We start from the raw sequence: 16,341 nt of genomic DNA on the forward strand, positions 1-16,341 counted from the left end.
CCTGAACAAATGCAATTTTCAGTCTTTGCAACATTGCTGTCTTGAAAATTAAAAGTTCATGCTTCAGGGCATAAACTGACCACCAAGTGAGGTAACTAAGACATTCTTCTTCTCTATGATAAAGGATTGCACAATGAGGAAGGGCTTCTCCAGCAGTTTAGCTATGATTCACTGCAAGAGGAGACAGAACAAACAGATCAATAGTAGCTCAGTGGCTAATCCAGTGTGTGTGTGTGGGGGGGGGAGGCAGGGAGCCTAATAAAGCCTAGGATGTCTCCTGTGAAGCAGGATTTATTTTCTGGGAAGCAGGCTTTATAACAGAAACACTCATGCAAATTGCCCTTTGCACAGGATTGCACACACAAATGTATGCCCTGCCTACCCAGTACTAGCGCAAGCATCGTCCTCCCACGCTCCTAGCCAGGAGCAGGTCTCAGGCTGCCCCCATGCAGACCTTCCTCTCTCTGCAGGGTCAATCCCCTCCCATGGCAGAAAGGAGTGCAGACAGATGTACAGACTTGGAGCAAATGGTACATAAACATTTTCTTCACCTGTTCTGTGCTGTTTGGGCTCATGCCTGACCCCGCTGTATTCCACCAGTGTGCTTTTGTTGAAGGTTGCTTCTGATACCAACTGAAATGTGATGTTACTGTAGCATATACCCGGCAGCCAGTGATTGAAAACTGTTTTACCTTTAAAGAAGTCTGCAGGAGGTTTAAAAAGAGGGGGAAAAAAGGAAAGGAAAAAAGAGAAAAACACATCAGATGTCCACTTTCTTATAATGCAAACTGAACATGCTGACCTGACAGTGTTTTTGATGCTTAAACACTGCTCAACCTTGTCTGAGAAATGGAATTCTAACAATTCAGTTTGCCAACATTTTTCCTGCCTTGTAAAGGCACTTTGCTGCAAAAAAAGCCCAGCAAAAGAAATGTGAACTATTTTTCACAGGAAAGGAACTGCATCTGGCTGCCACGTGACACCAAACATATCAAAGAGCATCTGACAGGTTCTGTAGACCTTTAACTGTTGCATGCAAAAGCCTCCTTGGTCATTCTCCGACTGATGTGTTACGTTCAGGATAGATGCTGAAAGGGCAATCCACAAGACAACTGGGCCCAGTACTGAGCTCATCTCTAACATCAGTGCATGCATGGGCTGAAGGGAAGTTACTTAGGGCTATTTGGCTATGGGGAAGAGTTTGCTCACTGACTAGTGAATCTCTTAATTCAGGCTGATTTTTTTTCATTTATCATCAGCAGCAGCGTTACAAACCCTGACACCATATATTAGCTTTAGCAGGCAAAAATTGCTGCTAGTATCACTTTTGTTCTCTGGAAAGAGGCTGTGTTTAGTGCTAAAATCCAGAATCACCCTTCCTAACTTTAGGCACTTTACAGCGTTGAAAGCATTATTCTAATCCCCCTTCGTACTGAAGGAAAGGGACACCAAAATTTTTAGCCCTCCTTCAGAAGGTGTCTATCTCCCTCTGCTGACTCTAAATAGAGCTTACAATGACTGGACTTTCAAATTAGGAACCTCAGTTCAGTGCATGATGTTCAACCCAGCATCTACTGGGTTGCTCACAAAAGCATTTTATTGCCCGTGTGGAATATCAAACCAGCTGGGTGTTAGGGCCTGCGGAGCGTGCAGGTGCCTTTCGCACCACTTAAGATGCTTCCATAGTGCAGTCCCATTTACAGCTTTGAGATAAATGCTACACTTAAGCTATAGCAGAACGCAAAGGGGAGTTCAGATTTAAACAGATAAAAAAGAAGGCAGAGTTTGCTCTGGTTATATTGTTAGACTGATTGCTTGGGTTGTATCAGGAAAAATGAAATTGATAACACGCAGCAGGATTTATTAGCTCTGAGGCAATTCTGAATGATACAGTACTACGCAGTACAGTACTATTAGTACTGTATCACTATATGATGATACAGAAGTACCACCTTCAAACACCTGCACCAGGAAATAGGCATATTGAAGTGGTTCCCAGATCTGGGGCATTCCAGGGCTCTTCCATCTTTTGTAGCTGAGAAATTGCTGAACAGTTTAATAAAAGGAAATCTTGGCCTGAGGGAAGTGAGTGGGAACTTTATTAAGAATTTCAGTTGAGAAAGAATGTTATCCAGGGAATTCAACAAGCATAGCTAGAAAGCCAAAATGTATCGCTGTCCTTCCTGCTGAGTTTTGGCTTTTATTTTCCCCTCCCCTTCTTCTGTTCTTTGGATTATAAAGCAGCAGCAGAAAAAAAAAAAAAGTGGAAAGTTTTGATGATTTTAGTGGTCATGCTTATTTGGGAGCAACAGAAATTGGGAATCCTTTCTCAGGCTGACTTCAGAACTGATGAAAAACATTCCGTACCTCCCAGTCCTCTTCTAAAATCCAAAAGAAAGGACGTATTACTAGACCTGGGACAGGAAGCAGGTATAAAATCCTAAGTGAACCCTCAGCTCAACTATGAAGACCCATCCTTTATTCCATGATGTAAAAGTTATTATATAAACAGGCACATTACCAGAAATATAAATCATCATAACCAATACACACCAAAGGCACACCTAATACCATTGTTTAAAATGTTTCCAGTAGAGTTAGCATTGAGTATTAGTGGAATAGTTTCTTCCTACCTTTGTATAGCATTGTTCGGTAGTCTTTTCCTTCCCAATAGCTTATATTTACCCTGGTAAAAACATTGTACTTCTCTGGATACTGAATTTCAAACAACACTCCTGTTTCTGGAGATGGTTTATAATCATAAATAGAAACACTGCTCACAGGAAGGGGTTCTAAAGGATATACAAATAAAAGGAAAAAAAGGAAGAAAGGAACAGATTATTAGACAGAGTTCTTCACACATTTATAACATTGAAGAAACAAAACAAATGATTTTCCTAGGTAAGGCACAGGCACTCTTAAATCTACCAGGCGATATTCTGGGCTTCACAGAGGTCTGGGGCAAAGCTACTTAGTATTTTGAGGAAGCCAAGATTTATGTGTGCCCCTTCAAAACAATTCATGTTATTGATGCTTACACTTTAACAGAAAAAAATCCCTTACTTAAAGAATAGCCATAAAAAACAAGGTTGAAATAGCAGTTATTATTTAAGTATTCACACTAATCACACCAGCAAGATTTTTCACCTTTAATACTTGCCAATCAAGTGAAAGTGGCCCCAGACAAAAATAACAAAACACTTGAAATTGCTCATAACTTTATCATATGTCTGAACTTCTAAAATTAGCTGAGAAGTCCATCAGCGTAATGGCCAAAGGAAACTACTTGAATGAAGATTTTCCATTTTTATACACACTCATTTCTGTATTTCATGGGTGATTACACTTTCCCCTTCCTATCACATCAGAGAGGGCCACTGTCTCCAAGGTACTTATCCACACCAAACTTCTACAAAATATGACAGCACCGTCATCATTACCTTACAGATGGAGAACTGAGACACACAAAGGTAAAATGATTTAGTAAAGGACACAGGGAAGCCTGTGCACAGAAGGGTGGTAAGTGTGGGACTTCCAAGCTAGTGCCCTAAGCCTTGATTCAGACAGGCTATAAGAAGTAAGAATAACAGCCCGTATCCTTCGATGTGGCACCTAGCCCACATCTCGTATAGCTCCGTTGACTAAGGAAAGCCATGTCATTGCACAGCGCTTGAGAACCTAGACCATTGCTCACAGTAACAGAGTCGTGGCTTTATTTAGTCTTCTTTATCCATGAAAAAAAAATCAGAAGAATTAGGCTTTTGTTTGATGCTTTCCTCAGGAAGGAAGGAAGTGATACCAGACCACCTTTATATTAGGTAAGAGGACCAAGCAGATATTCAAAACAGGATTATAGTTTTAGCTGGAATTTGTCATACTAACGTATATTAATAGAGGTAGTTAATACACAACACTCTCAGTAATTACATTTACATTGTCATAAGAATAATCTTGTTGATTTAGTTCTTGCACACTGTAGGGAATGGATTGAAAAATATGGGCTGTTCATCAGCACAGTCTTACTATACACTTAGAGGATCTATTTGAGTTCAAAGCCCTGTTGCAGTAGGCCCTGGAGAAAAACTAGTAAAACATTTTTTCCTCCAAAGAGCATACAGTCACAATGGGCAAGAGAAAAGGTAGATGAAAGGCAATGCAATATCGATTTCATAAATGGGATCATCCCAGAGAAGCTGCAATAGGCTAACCAAAGATGGAAAAGCAAGTTGGCAGTGGAAGTGGAAATTAATTCCCAGTTACCAGCACAGTAGTTTCACCACAGTAATAAGTTTCCGTATGTAATGAGAAGCGGACAAGAAAAATCAGCTATGGACAAAAGCCACTGATACTAAAAGAATGTCGCCCAAGTCTTAAGAAGAACCTACTGTGTCATTTCTAACCTTGTCAGCAGTCGGGAATCTGGGAAATCTTCCAAGATGGTCTGATGTTGTGGGAATTCTTACTCTGTTTCTCATGGCAAAGAAGTTTGGCTTAGTCACAGGCAAATATCTGTATATTTGTATGTTAACCATCCACAAATAGAAACTCTGAACCCGACAAATACTAAGAAGCATCGTAGTGACAGAATCTGTGAAAATTTTGCTGACAATTTGTGACAGCCTAGAAATGAATGGCAATAAAGTGGGTCACAGAAAACAAAGCCTACGCTTTGAGTCTTTTCCCATCACTTATTCTGAAATAAATAGTTGATCTGGCTATCCACATGACCAGAGGGTGCATATCATAGCTCACACAGCACATGATAGTACTTAAAATGTCAATAGCTTTCTCTAAATAGCACAACTCTTAGATGTAGTCATCTTTCATGTTAGCAGGTGTGCCTTGGGCTTTCTTCTGCTGTCTCATTCAGATCTGGGCTTTCCTTATTACTGTAAGAATTACTGAAACTTTCTTATGTCAGTGATTAAATTACTCCATTTATTCCTTCCTACAACAAATCAAATAAGGGATGGAAGTTACATTCATTTTTAATCCAAATTATTTTTGCTCCTGATGTTTTGATTTAATTAACCAATAATTGAATTAAGCAGTAATCGCCATAGACTTTCTTGCTGTTATTTTCTGCTTACTATCCTCTCCTTGATCATGGCTGATGTTAGCAGAGTAACATGAGTGACATAATGCAATTTAAAGATTCTTCCATTATCTTACTTCCTTCGGCACCAAATCTTCACATCAAAAGCTATTTGCACCACTGTGAAATTAAAAGAACACTCAGCAGATAAAAATCATGTTCTGTTTTTCACTGACTAACTGTTTCTAGGGTTATTAAAGCTTAAAGAATATGTAAAATGTCACTCTTCACTATCTGTATTTACAATTCAGAGCATTAATAACTGGTCATTTTCATTTTTCAGTTTGCAGCATTTAGGATCCAGGTTTTTACAGATTTCAGTATTTCTCAAGAAATAGCCCAAAAGAGACATAATATAACACCTAAAAACTTAAAGCTGTATAAACCCTCAGCACTACATTGATGTTTAAAGACACGCTACAAAAGGGACTTACAGGATTTCAATGTCCCTCTAATAACATGTTTAAGGCACTTTTTCATGTCTTCATTTTTAGACTCTTATACTATATTAAACTCACATAGACAGGCTTGCAGAATCAAGACCTAAACTTGCCTTTTTTTCTTTTTTTTTTTGTCTCAGTCTGTTGCTTCCTTAGCAACTGCTTTCCCATTATAACTGTTTACAGGAAATTTAACTTCTGCATTTCTCCTGGACTCTTTGGTGTTTTGTATTTAGTACATAATTTGCATTATACAAACATCAAGATAGCATAACGAATGTTGCTAACCTCCTCCTCAAACGCCCTGGCAAATTCTGGATGCTTAATCCTCCATAAAAGCATTCAATCTGTGCCAGACGCATTAATGTTTTAGGTGGCTGTTGCAATCCAAGAAAAGAGAAAGTACTTTGAAAAAAACTACCATATTCTAGTCCAGATCAATTCCTTTTTAATATTCATAAATATGGTCACTCTACAAACTGAATTAATTATTGATTACTGTGGTAGGATAGATGTAGTATTACACATGGCTGGATAAAATGGGACTGAGATCAGCCGTCAGGCTTCTCACACCCAAACCCAGGTTAACCATGACTTACCTTCATATTCTGACTTTTGTAAAAGAAAGCCCAGTTAGTGGAGGGACCTAACTCCAATGGGTAATCCCATTACTCACATGAAGAAGTTGTGAACTACATAGCATTTTCCCCAGGATGAGACTATTTACTTATCTGTATTCTGTTACTGGGAGTAAATCACAGCCAGGATCAAACTTCCATTATGCTATGAACTTTAGGGATCATTTTATCTCTTGCTAAAAAGCAGCCAATTTTGAGGTGAAACAGCTGCTTTTTAATATTGTAGAAACATAATGTTCAAGTTTACGATAGGTAATGGAGGATACCATGTGCTTATGAAAGGAGAATATAAGAGGAGGTACCACGGAGCAATGGTCTTGGATACTGCAGTTTCTAGATGTCCGTCTGAGATGACAAGACCACAGCAACTAAAAAATAATATTGGCACAAGAACAAAGATGTGTCTATTGGTTTTGAACAGATTTAGGCTAAGACTTTAGATTAGCCTTCTAATGGAAATAATGTCAGGAAAATACCCATCTGCTGTGGAGGGTTTTTTGTTTGTTTGATTATGACAGGGTTTTCCCCCTTAAAAAAAGGGATTACATGATTTGTTTGCTGAGGAGAGCAGAAGATTGCACGAAGGGACCTAAGATGTTCTTCTGAGATATGTTTCAAAATTAGGGCTCCCATGAATAGCCAGCCTTTTTAAAGATGTGCCACATCATCCTTTAAGAAAGAAAAACACAAAGGGCTTAAGTTTACATTTCATCGGAAACAACTCTGAAGCTCCTACTTCAGCAACTTTGATCCATTAACGACTTGGAGGAATGGATTTGACCTGCTGAATCACTTCCTGCAGCGTCTGGCACTATGACAGCCAAGCATTAAGTAGGTCTAAGAGCTGAAAAGATCACAGTCCCAGGTGGCAGGCCTGTTGGTCTCTAAGGGAGAATATTTTCTGTAGAAGACACAGAGGCAGAATTCTCCCTAAAGGGAATGTATTTTATGGTGATTTAGGTAAGGAGTCACTGGCCTTTGAAACAATGAGACATTTACCACTCAGAACTCCTAATCAGAAGCTAAAATAAAAGTAAGAGCTCTTCTTATTTCCCCTCACATATCCTGAGTTCTCCAATTCCCAGCAGAAATATATTTTTCCTACAGCACACAATAGCTTTGCAATGTACTGCTTTCCCCGCTCCTTCAAATGTACAAACATTTTTTCCTCCCCAACAAGAAGAAATATTGAGTGAATTAAAAAAAAAAGAAAAAAAGAAAAAGACAATGCAGGTATGAGTCACCCTGGAAATGAATAAAACAAGCCTTCAAGCTGGGAAAGAGTAGGATTGAGGGTGAGAATTTCAGTCACTGATTTTAGAGCCATGCGCTTTATTGCTCTCATAAACTACTTTAAAACCTATTAAAACTAAGCTGAAACTTTCTTTCAAATATTGCAAAACCCTGAATTCATGATATAAATTCTGGAGTCACTTCATTCCCATTGAAAAGCTAAAACTTTGAGAGCAGAAGAAAGCAGCCTTGAAATAACTCAGTGTTATCAGAACTACATCTAACCTTGTCCAGATTGAAAATTAGAAGGAAGGTCATTTTGATATGCACAACACGACTGTGCACACAGGAATCTGTCTGGCCAGGATGGCAAGATTAACACACCTATTCTTGCGAAAACCATCATAGAGATCTTTAACGATAGGTGGTCAAGGTCTCAGTTTAATGTTTTCTCCTTCAGTGAAGTACCAAGTCCAATTTGCTGAACATAGCTTTGCTATAGAATCAGAAAAAAGAGTGCTATTTTGTGATCAAATGCTATTTTACAGGTTTCTTCTTTAAGAGTTGAATGCGCCCTCTTCTTCTCATGCTTATAAAATCCCAGCTCAGGAGGCGATGTGAGCATGTGGGCTGTGCTCAAGCTGACAAACCCCTTAGGCACTGAGAAGAAATATTGCAATAAATAGGTCATACTTTGCATTACAATGATCTGGACTACAGAACCCAGACAAGGGAACTCTATAGTTTATGCAATTTTGATTAACAGTGAGAAAGCCCCAAACAGAGAAAAGATGACATTTTCACAGTAACTGACACCTGCACACTATTATCTTTTTCCTAACTTCAGATGCTCTGGAATCACCATAACTTTTGTCATTGCAGTATTATCCACTGTTGCAAGCTGAGGTTGAAATTACTTTTTTTCTTTGGAAATAAAGTGTTCAGTCTTGCATAGAAGGCCCAAGTTAGCAATTAAAACCTCAAATTATAGTATGCATACATACATGTGTGTGTGTGCATGTATATATAAATACCCATACACATGTATACATGAAATATGTATATTTATACACACACATTCTGAGAGCTTTTAACTCATCTTTATCTTGAGCAATCATTTTTTTCCTAGACAGAAGCCTTTGAGAGACAAGACAAAAGTCTCCTCTGGCTTGAGCGGGATGTAGTTTTAACTTGTGAAGAGACACACACGCACAACACAGAGATGTGAAAAGGAAAAGGAAACTTCAACAAAATATACCATTGGAAAGCAGATTTCTTCCATGACTCTTACTGAATTTCTGAGTAGACAATCTCTTTGAGGCACCTTGCTCTCATTTTGATGTGCATAATTTGGATACACGCTGTTATTCCTGACCCTGAGATCTCTAACATATGCCCAAGCTGAAAGACTCCATCTCCCTGCCCTGGCTCCCTTGCAGATGTCAGGAGATCCCAGAAAAGTACTGTAAAATGTAAAGTATAGCTTTGGGAAAAACCACATTGGCATCACTGGCTATTTTGCTTGATTTATCTTGTGGCAGCCTAATGAATGGGGCCAATCTATAACTGGTAAAGCTCTCCTGATACCAATGAAATTATAACAGGAATTAATTTAGTCCTGGATGTTAGTTGCAATGTGTCATTTTTTCCATGAGTAAGATAGAGACAGAAGAAATGAGACAGTTATATGTTTTTGCATGGTCAAAATAAACTAATGATGTTTAACAGGCAGAAAGAGCACATGGCATGAAGAAAAATACGAATCTACCCTAAATACTGTATTATCTGCCAACATTCAAGTTATTTAATAGTCAGAAAAATCATGTGGAACAGGCAAGTGGACCACAGCAATAATAGAAAAAAAGAAAAAACATGGAAACCAAATATCATCTGATGCAGTTTTGCAGTAGAAACCAGGGGTCAATACATCAGTTTGAAGGATTCTTCTCAAAAGCATCATATTGAAATATCATTAAAAAGCCCAGCCTGCTACACTGTCTTTTTATTCCAAATTTACTTTCATTCCTACACCCTTCTACTCAAAAATGAACTATGTTAGTAGCCAAGCTTGCTACAGGAGAGCTAGCACTCATTACTTTGCCTAAAAGAAAATATTAGGAAGGATTATTGGGCCTTTTACCTTAAGAAGCTCAGAATTTACTGCATATCTTTAATACTTAGGACAGCATACCTTCAATGCTACATACAGAAACGCTTTTTCTTTTCCATAAAACCGATTGTCTTTCTGTTGAGGCATAAGGTATGAAATTCACTATTTCTTTTTTCTTATATGAGTTCTTCAAGCAGCACTGGCCAACTGCTAAGATCTTTCCAAGGTCTGGGTAAGCAGCAGAGGCCACAGCAGCAAACCCTGAAAAGCTGCCAGAGCACTCACATGAGACAGGTGGTGAAAAGAAGCAGGCTCATTTCCTATCTGAAATGCAGTGCACAGCCTGGTTTTGGACACAGTTAAGTCTTACTTGGAGGAGTGAGAGCATTATGGGCTATGCTCCTTGGAGCCACAGCTTCACACTCTTTTGGGAACACCTTAAGGAAACCCCCCAGAGCTGGAAATGGGACGTCTGGGGCTGGCTTTGATGGGCTGGGTGACACTGGTTCCTTTCTTCCTTCAGTGATTGCCTGAACAGGAGCTCTGTGGTCCATCTGTCATCCTGGATCATACCTTCCACTGCTGCAGTGACCCTAGTGAGTTCTGGAAATCAAATTATAAAGAGCCCTGCTGCACAATCACCAGGACAGGATTCAAAAGCTGCTGAAAATGCATGATGAGGCATTCATTCAGTTGTATGTGACAGCTGATGCTTCCACTATTTTCTTTAAACAACCCCCTTCCCCCCCTCCATAAAATAGGAAATTAGATTAGAATTATTACATCAGCTGTGGGGTTAAAGTAGTCAAAGAAAAGGAAATTTAGGCTGCCTATGAAGTCTTAAGTTGCCCACTGCACATATACGTTCTTATACATACGTCTAATGACAGACTGCCATTACTCAGTCACATGATATTTTTTCACTGGCACTCATCTTGGTTGTCCTTGTTGGTGCACAGCCTGAACACACAAGGGAAGATTTGCATGGATGATGCAAAAATCTGGTATCTCCTAAGTTGCAAGCACTTCACTCGGTAACGAATAAGCCTATTGTAATATTCCTTAAGACTCTTATTACAGTGGATGATATTTGTTCATAGAATAATTTAAGTACACAAAATCATAGCCATTTCCTATCTGCAAGACAAATACAACTGTCCATAGACTCCAAGGTGCCATTTGACCAAAAAATATACCCATTATCAAAAAGTTCCCTCCAGGACCTTTACATTTGGTTAGAGGAGTTATTAATCAACGTCCTGTTGAAAAAGGGTGTGCATGTGTGTATATGGCAATGATTCACCACAGAAACCTGATTGTGAATTAGATTAAGCCTAGGTTTATAACAGAACAAGATCTGGGAATTGATTTTACCCCTCTTGAATTATTTTTTGTTTGTCTTGTTTCTTTTGAATCTGTCTTTCAGATGAAAAAATCATTTTATTCTCTATAAATTGTTTTCAGTTTGGCATGCATAAGCAGTGCTGGAACAACAGCAGAACTAGAAATCCAACAGGAATCTGTGGTGCTTCTCATGATGACAGAGTAAGCGAAATCACACCTCTCCCCCAGGATCAAAGCACCTGGAGGTAGTAAGAGACAGACTACTCCGTCACAAAAATCTTCAGCTGTACTGCCAGAAACACATGGTCTTGGTGACTACTGTCTGCTTTCCATATTACTTCAACGTATTAGCAAACAAAGAACATTGTTATGACATCTAAAACAGAATGTACCTCAACACGTAACAAGAATGCTTACACTGAAATGTCAATCAATACTTTTTGAGCCTTTTACTAGATTTTGGGAACCTCTGGTTCACAGTGTTTAGGATGAACATCTGGAGAAGAGGTTCATCCATCCCTCCTATTCCAGTGCAATAAACCTCTCCAGTTTGCATTTAGGAAGAGTCACCCAAAGGAAACCTACTTGCCCCCTTCCTCTTGCCCAGACCTTGCAAATTTACACTTATAAACCTTCTTAGTACATCTTCCCTACTGTTCTCGCACAGGAATTCAATCTACACACAAGGAGGACCTATTAAAAAAAAAAAGACAAAAAACAAAACTTCTCCACTAGGAGAACTTCTGAGAAAAAAAATTCCACACACAAAGAGAAGAAACAGAAGAAAAAAAGAATAAGGTGTTACTTACTGGTTAACACAGTGATTGATCTTGCTGACTTGGAAACCATATTTGAGTTCACTACCAACAGAGTTACTATGTAATATAGGCCATGGTATTTGGCATTAAAAACCACAGGGGCAGGTAAAGTGCTATTGAATTCTTCGAACTGGAAAAAGTAGTTCTTGGATTCTCCAGCTATCTTCACAACATATACAGAGGATGAGCTCACCACATCAGATGCTTCCAGGGAGACAATGATACAATTGTCTTCTCGGACAGTAACTTGAAAAGGTTCTGCATTCTACAAAGCAAGAATAAAAAGATTTTACTGAAGTAAAATCCATTATTTACTTTTTGCCCATTTCCTTTGATACTCATAGGATGCTCATGTTACCTTTGCGATAAAGTTACATCTCATATTCCACAAGGGAGCTAACATCAAATCCTAGCAATTTCTTTAGAATAAAAATCACAGTCAGCTGAAGTCCATGGGCATCTGACTATTAGGCCATTCCCTCTGCCTGGTTCCTACTATGTGCCTTCTGATGCTCTGGCCACACCATCTTTTATAAACCAAGGAACAAAGCCTCCACCATGGTTTCCTGACGAGGGGTGGAGAAGAGCAGAAGAACGAGGTGAAAAAACAGTATCAGTGGCAAAAGGATTTCCAGTAAAACCACAAAGTGTAATAGTAAGTCATTAAATACAAAAAAAGAAAGCTAACTAAATCAAGCCTCCATTGCCTTGCAGACACAGGATCATATATTCTTGAACCCAGTACTTTCTAAGAGGCTGCAGCTGAAGAATAATTTTTGGCACTGACTAAGCATTTCCAAATATGCCTGTTCCAGCAAGTGTCAGGTGATCAGCAGCTCTTAGGATTAGGCACTATGTCCAAGGCTTTGGTTGGCACTTTACATTTCCTAAGCTACATCATTGCATTTTCAATATTTCTTTTATTATTAGTAGAGAGAAAATGAAGCAATTTAACCTTGTTTTCATATATCATAAGCATGATAAGTCATTGCCAGCTGAAAACACTTTCCTTTTTATTAATTGCAAACCAGCTGTCAGCAAGAAGCACTTGTTCTCTACAGGAATTTCAAAACAGATTCATGGTAATTAATGAGAAGGAAAAGTTCAAGCTTACATCAACCACTGCCTTTTCTGTTTATGAGGCCACACTGATGCTTAGAAATTTTTTTACCCCCAGGGAAAACCATGATATACAATATTTTCTATTCCCAACTCCACAGTACCCTCTTTCTCCTTCATACTTCACAGGCTGAGAGCCCTACTGGAAGGCAGGGTGTGCAGCCATGGCTAGTTTGTGGTATATTCATCCAGTCAAGTTGTTCCCATACCAAAGAGCTGGACACTTCCTTCAGAGATTAATTCTAGCAGCTTGGCTACCTCCTGTCTTCCTGCAGCTTTGTCTAGTGGGGATTCTACCATAAAAATAATGCAAAATAATGCTCCAGAAGCAGGGTTTCCTATTTGGGATTCACACATACATTATTGCCAACTCCTGGCATTCAAAAACAAAGTCAGGTTTAAAACTGGGAGGTTTTAAACAACAATCATTTGCCTTTACATATGTTCACACCTTTATTATTGGGCTTTGAGATTTCACAGTGTATGTAGGGTCATATTCTCTAAATTTCCACAGCTGTCATTAGAATCAGAGACTGATTTTGTTATTTAATGAAACCTGAAATTACCTTAAAATGAAATGACTCCAGAAACTGAGATTCTATGGTAAAAACATGTAAACATTTTAATACTGATGATAAAACATCAAGAGCTGGCTAGATGATGCAGAGTGCAGAACTCATAAGTGACACCATAAAGCAAGACTCCTGGACTGTCCACTCAGGACACCTAATATTTAGCCCTATAACCCACTTCAGGAGTCACTCATAGTTATAAAAGTTTGAAAATATTCCCTAAGTTTAATTGATGCAGTGATGTCTGCCACCAGAGATACTGAAATACTAGGCTTCAGAAGAAGGGACCAAAGCAAAACCACTGTTCTGACTCAACATGAGAACAAGGTAGCTAGTGCATAGTAAGTCCAGACCAAGTAGGACCCCCAAATCTAAATACCTCAAACCTAAGATCAAAAATAGAGGGAATTCAGCTTCGGCTGTTGATTTGAGGCACGCTTTGATTAGTCTCTAAAAAAATGACTTAGAGTTGCTAAAATGATACCAGCCAGAGTTATCAATGGATGAATATTTATCAATGGATGAATATTTTATTGTGAAGGTTTTGGTAATATTTCACAGATGGCACAGCAATTGCTCAAAAAGGTTTACAATATAAGATCACAGTTATGCAAAAGCTTACATGTGTTTACCTTAATACCAATTAAATTCAACATGCTTACCCTTTGAGTAGATCAAAATACCACATTTCAAGTGTTTGTATTTTGCCTTAAATCCTGATGCAGCATTTGGATCCACACAGTATGACAGGCCAAAAGATTCAAACCTTTAACGGAGTATTATATTTAGAGCTGCTCAAAAAAAATTGAGTCCTGTTATCCTTCTTCCTCCCCATTCTCCTCTCACTAACAAAATTTGGAACTATTTCTACTTCAGCTCTCCTGACATGGGAAAACAGAGGTAAGGGTGCATCCACAGACTTGCTTTCAGAGGCATGCGTGCTACTCAGTCACAGAAAGCAAGGTTTTCTTCCAGGACCAAGCAAGGAAAGACAGCCCTGATTCAGCAAGGTTGTTACAACATAATAACCTTGAAGTACATGTGTAATCCCACAGACATCAGTGGGTTTCGACCTTCCATAGACTTGCATTTAAATGTTTCACTAGAACAAAGTTAACTGTGTTATCTCTAAAACTATTCTAGTCTTCTCTCAGCTCTGCTGCTGAACTGTGTGATACTAACCCCATTTGCCTACCTTGCTACGAAGAAGCACACAAAAGAGCCCAACAAATTTATACGTGCCAACAAACACAGTTCAAAGCAAGTTCCGTGTGTTTGGTGGTATTATAAATCATTTGTGATGTTAATCAAGTACAGCTGGAAATTAAGCATATAATTGCAGAGTTACAGACATTCCTAGGATATAATTAGGTGCTTTCAGACTGCTCATATAGGGTGTGATTTTATTCTTTGATTCTTCCATGGGTATTGTATTCAGCACATCAAAGACTGTATACTCTTATTTTCCCCCCTCACAATGTTTTCTGGAGTTCATAGTAAGTACTAGTCAGCAGATGATCTGCTAATCTGCTGCAACAGTTCTCAGACAATTAGCATAATATGTTGGTACTAGCTAAATACATAGAAACATCACATACATCTGCTGTTGTTACCTAGGATGAGACCTGATGGGGGAAAATAACTCTAAGTTATCACCTAAGTATGTAAAATGGTAGCCTCCCTCCTTCATGTGCCAGTGCCCAGATGCTTTTAAACCACTGCATGTATGATGCACATGCATTTCTTGAGTGGCATCTCATTATTAGTTGTGTGGCTCATCCATCCCACACCTGCACCCACCTGCACAATGCACATCTCCTTTGAATGATATCTATTCTGATATGATTACATGGTCCTCTCCCACACACCTGTATGCCTAGGCTTTTAAGCTGCTGCATGCATAGGACACATGGTTTTTGTGAGGCATCTGTTGTCTCTTGAAATAATTTCTATCTTTCCATTTTAGCACAAAGGTTTGGCTTGTAAAATGAAGTGACAAAAGGATTGATTGTCAAGCCTTTTATTCATCATGTCATAGGACTAGATCATTTATCTCCCTTGGGGATATGTATTTCACCTTGGCAGTGTTTTAAAGAACAGACCGTTCCATGCATCCTCTTTTTCACACTATATGAGGTGATGCTTATCAGCCAGCACTGGGCTTGAGATTTTGGGAAGAAGGCTAGGACAAACCCAGTATTTTTTCTAAGCACCACTGGAAGTGACAAACATGCCCCACTTAACTAGATTGTAAAGCCAGTGTGTCTTAGGACTGACAGCATCAGTACGGTAAATACACATTTCATTACTTCTGGTCAGCTACCTCCAGGATTTAATTTGCTGGTGTCACAGCCTGAGCGGCTGTTTCATGCCTGTGGGGAAATTTGGCAGAGTTTGTGCATTCAGAACCAAATGATTGGCTCCAACTTCCTTCCTAGTTTATTATTACAAGCTCGTGCCACACTAAAGCACTTAGAAAAAAAAGCAGGGGGAGTAAATCCCACAATGTGATGCCTGTTCAGTCATTTTCAGTGCAGGGATGAGTCATGCCAGTGGAATTTCCAGCCAATAACAAGGTCCCAATTAAAATAAAAAGGAGGGGGAGGCAAGAAAATATGTGATGTCAAAAAAACAATAATCAAACGGTAATAGGAAAGAAATGCAGAGCTCAGAGTTCTCTTTTTCAGAAGTCTATATCCTCAGTTTGTTTCCTTGTAATAGTATGGGTTTTACACATGAGGAAGAGATCAGTTTCAAAACAGCTACTAATTTTCTGTAGTTGAGTTTTTGAATAGCTCACTCTGCAACATATAGGGCCTCAACCTGATTATCGAAAGTGCAAGTAGCTAAATGTTCTATTGACTTCAGGAGCAGCAGTGGATGCTCATCAGCTCTGAAAAACTGGACTTCAGGTACCGGTAACTGCATCATGTTACCTTCCACCAGACAAGTGGAACTAAAGCTCTGAACAA

General features: G+C 39.0%; 1 protein-coding gene across 6 annotated transcripts in view; it reads right to left on the reverse strand.

Moving 5' to 3' along the window:
- Positions 1 to 16,341, reverse strand: part of PTPRO (protein tyrosine phosphatase receptor type O) — a 155,636-nt gene that overhangs the window by 53,579 nt on the left and 85,716 nt on the right. For all 6 annotated transcript variants that reach the window (XM_067306660.1, XM_067306669.1, XM_067306640.1 and 3 more), the window contains exons 2-4: positions 11,670 to 11,943; positions 2,634 to 2,792; positions 552 to 704 (exon numbers count right to left, since the gene is read on the reverse strand). In XM_067306660.1, coding sequence (XP_067162761.1) covers positions 552 to 704; positions 2,634 to 2,792; positions 11,670 to 11,943 — 586 coding nt within the window. The remainder of the gene's footprint in view (positions 1 to 551; positions 705 to 2,633; positions 2,793 to 11,669; positions 11,944 to 16,341) is intronic.

The sequence above is a fragment of the Apteryx mantelli genome, chromosome 1 (genome assembly GCF_036417845.1).
Source record: "Apteryx mantelli isolate bAptMan1 chromosome 1, bAptMan1.hap1, whole genome shotgun sequence".
Taxonomy (NCBI): domain Eukaryota; kingdom Metazoa; phylum Chordata; class Aves; order Apterygiformes; family Apterygidae; genus Apteryx; species Apteryx mantelli.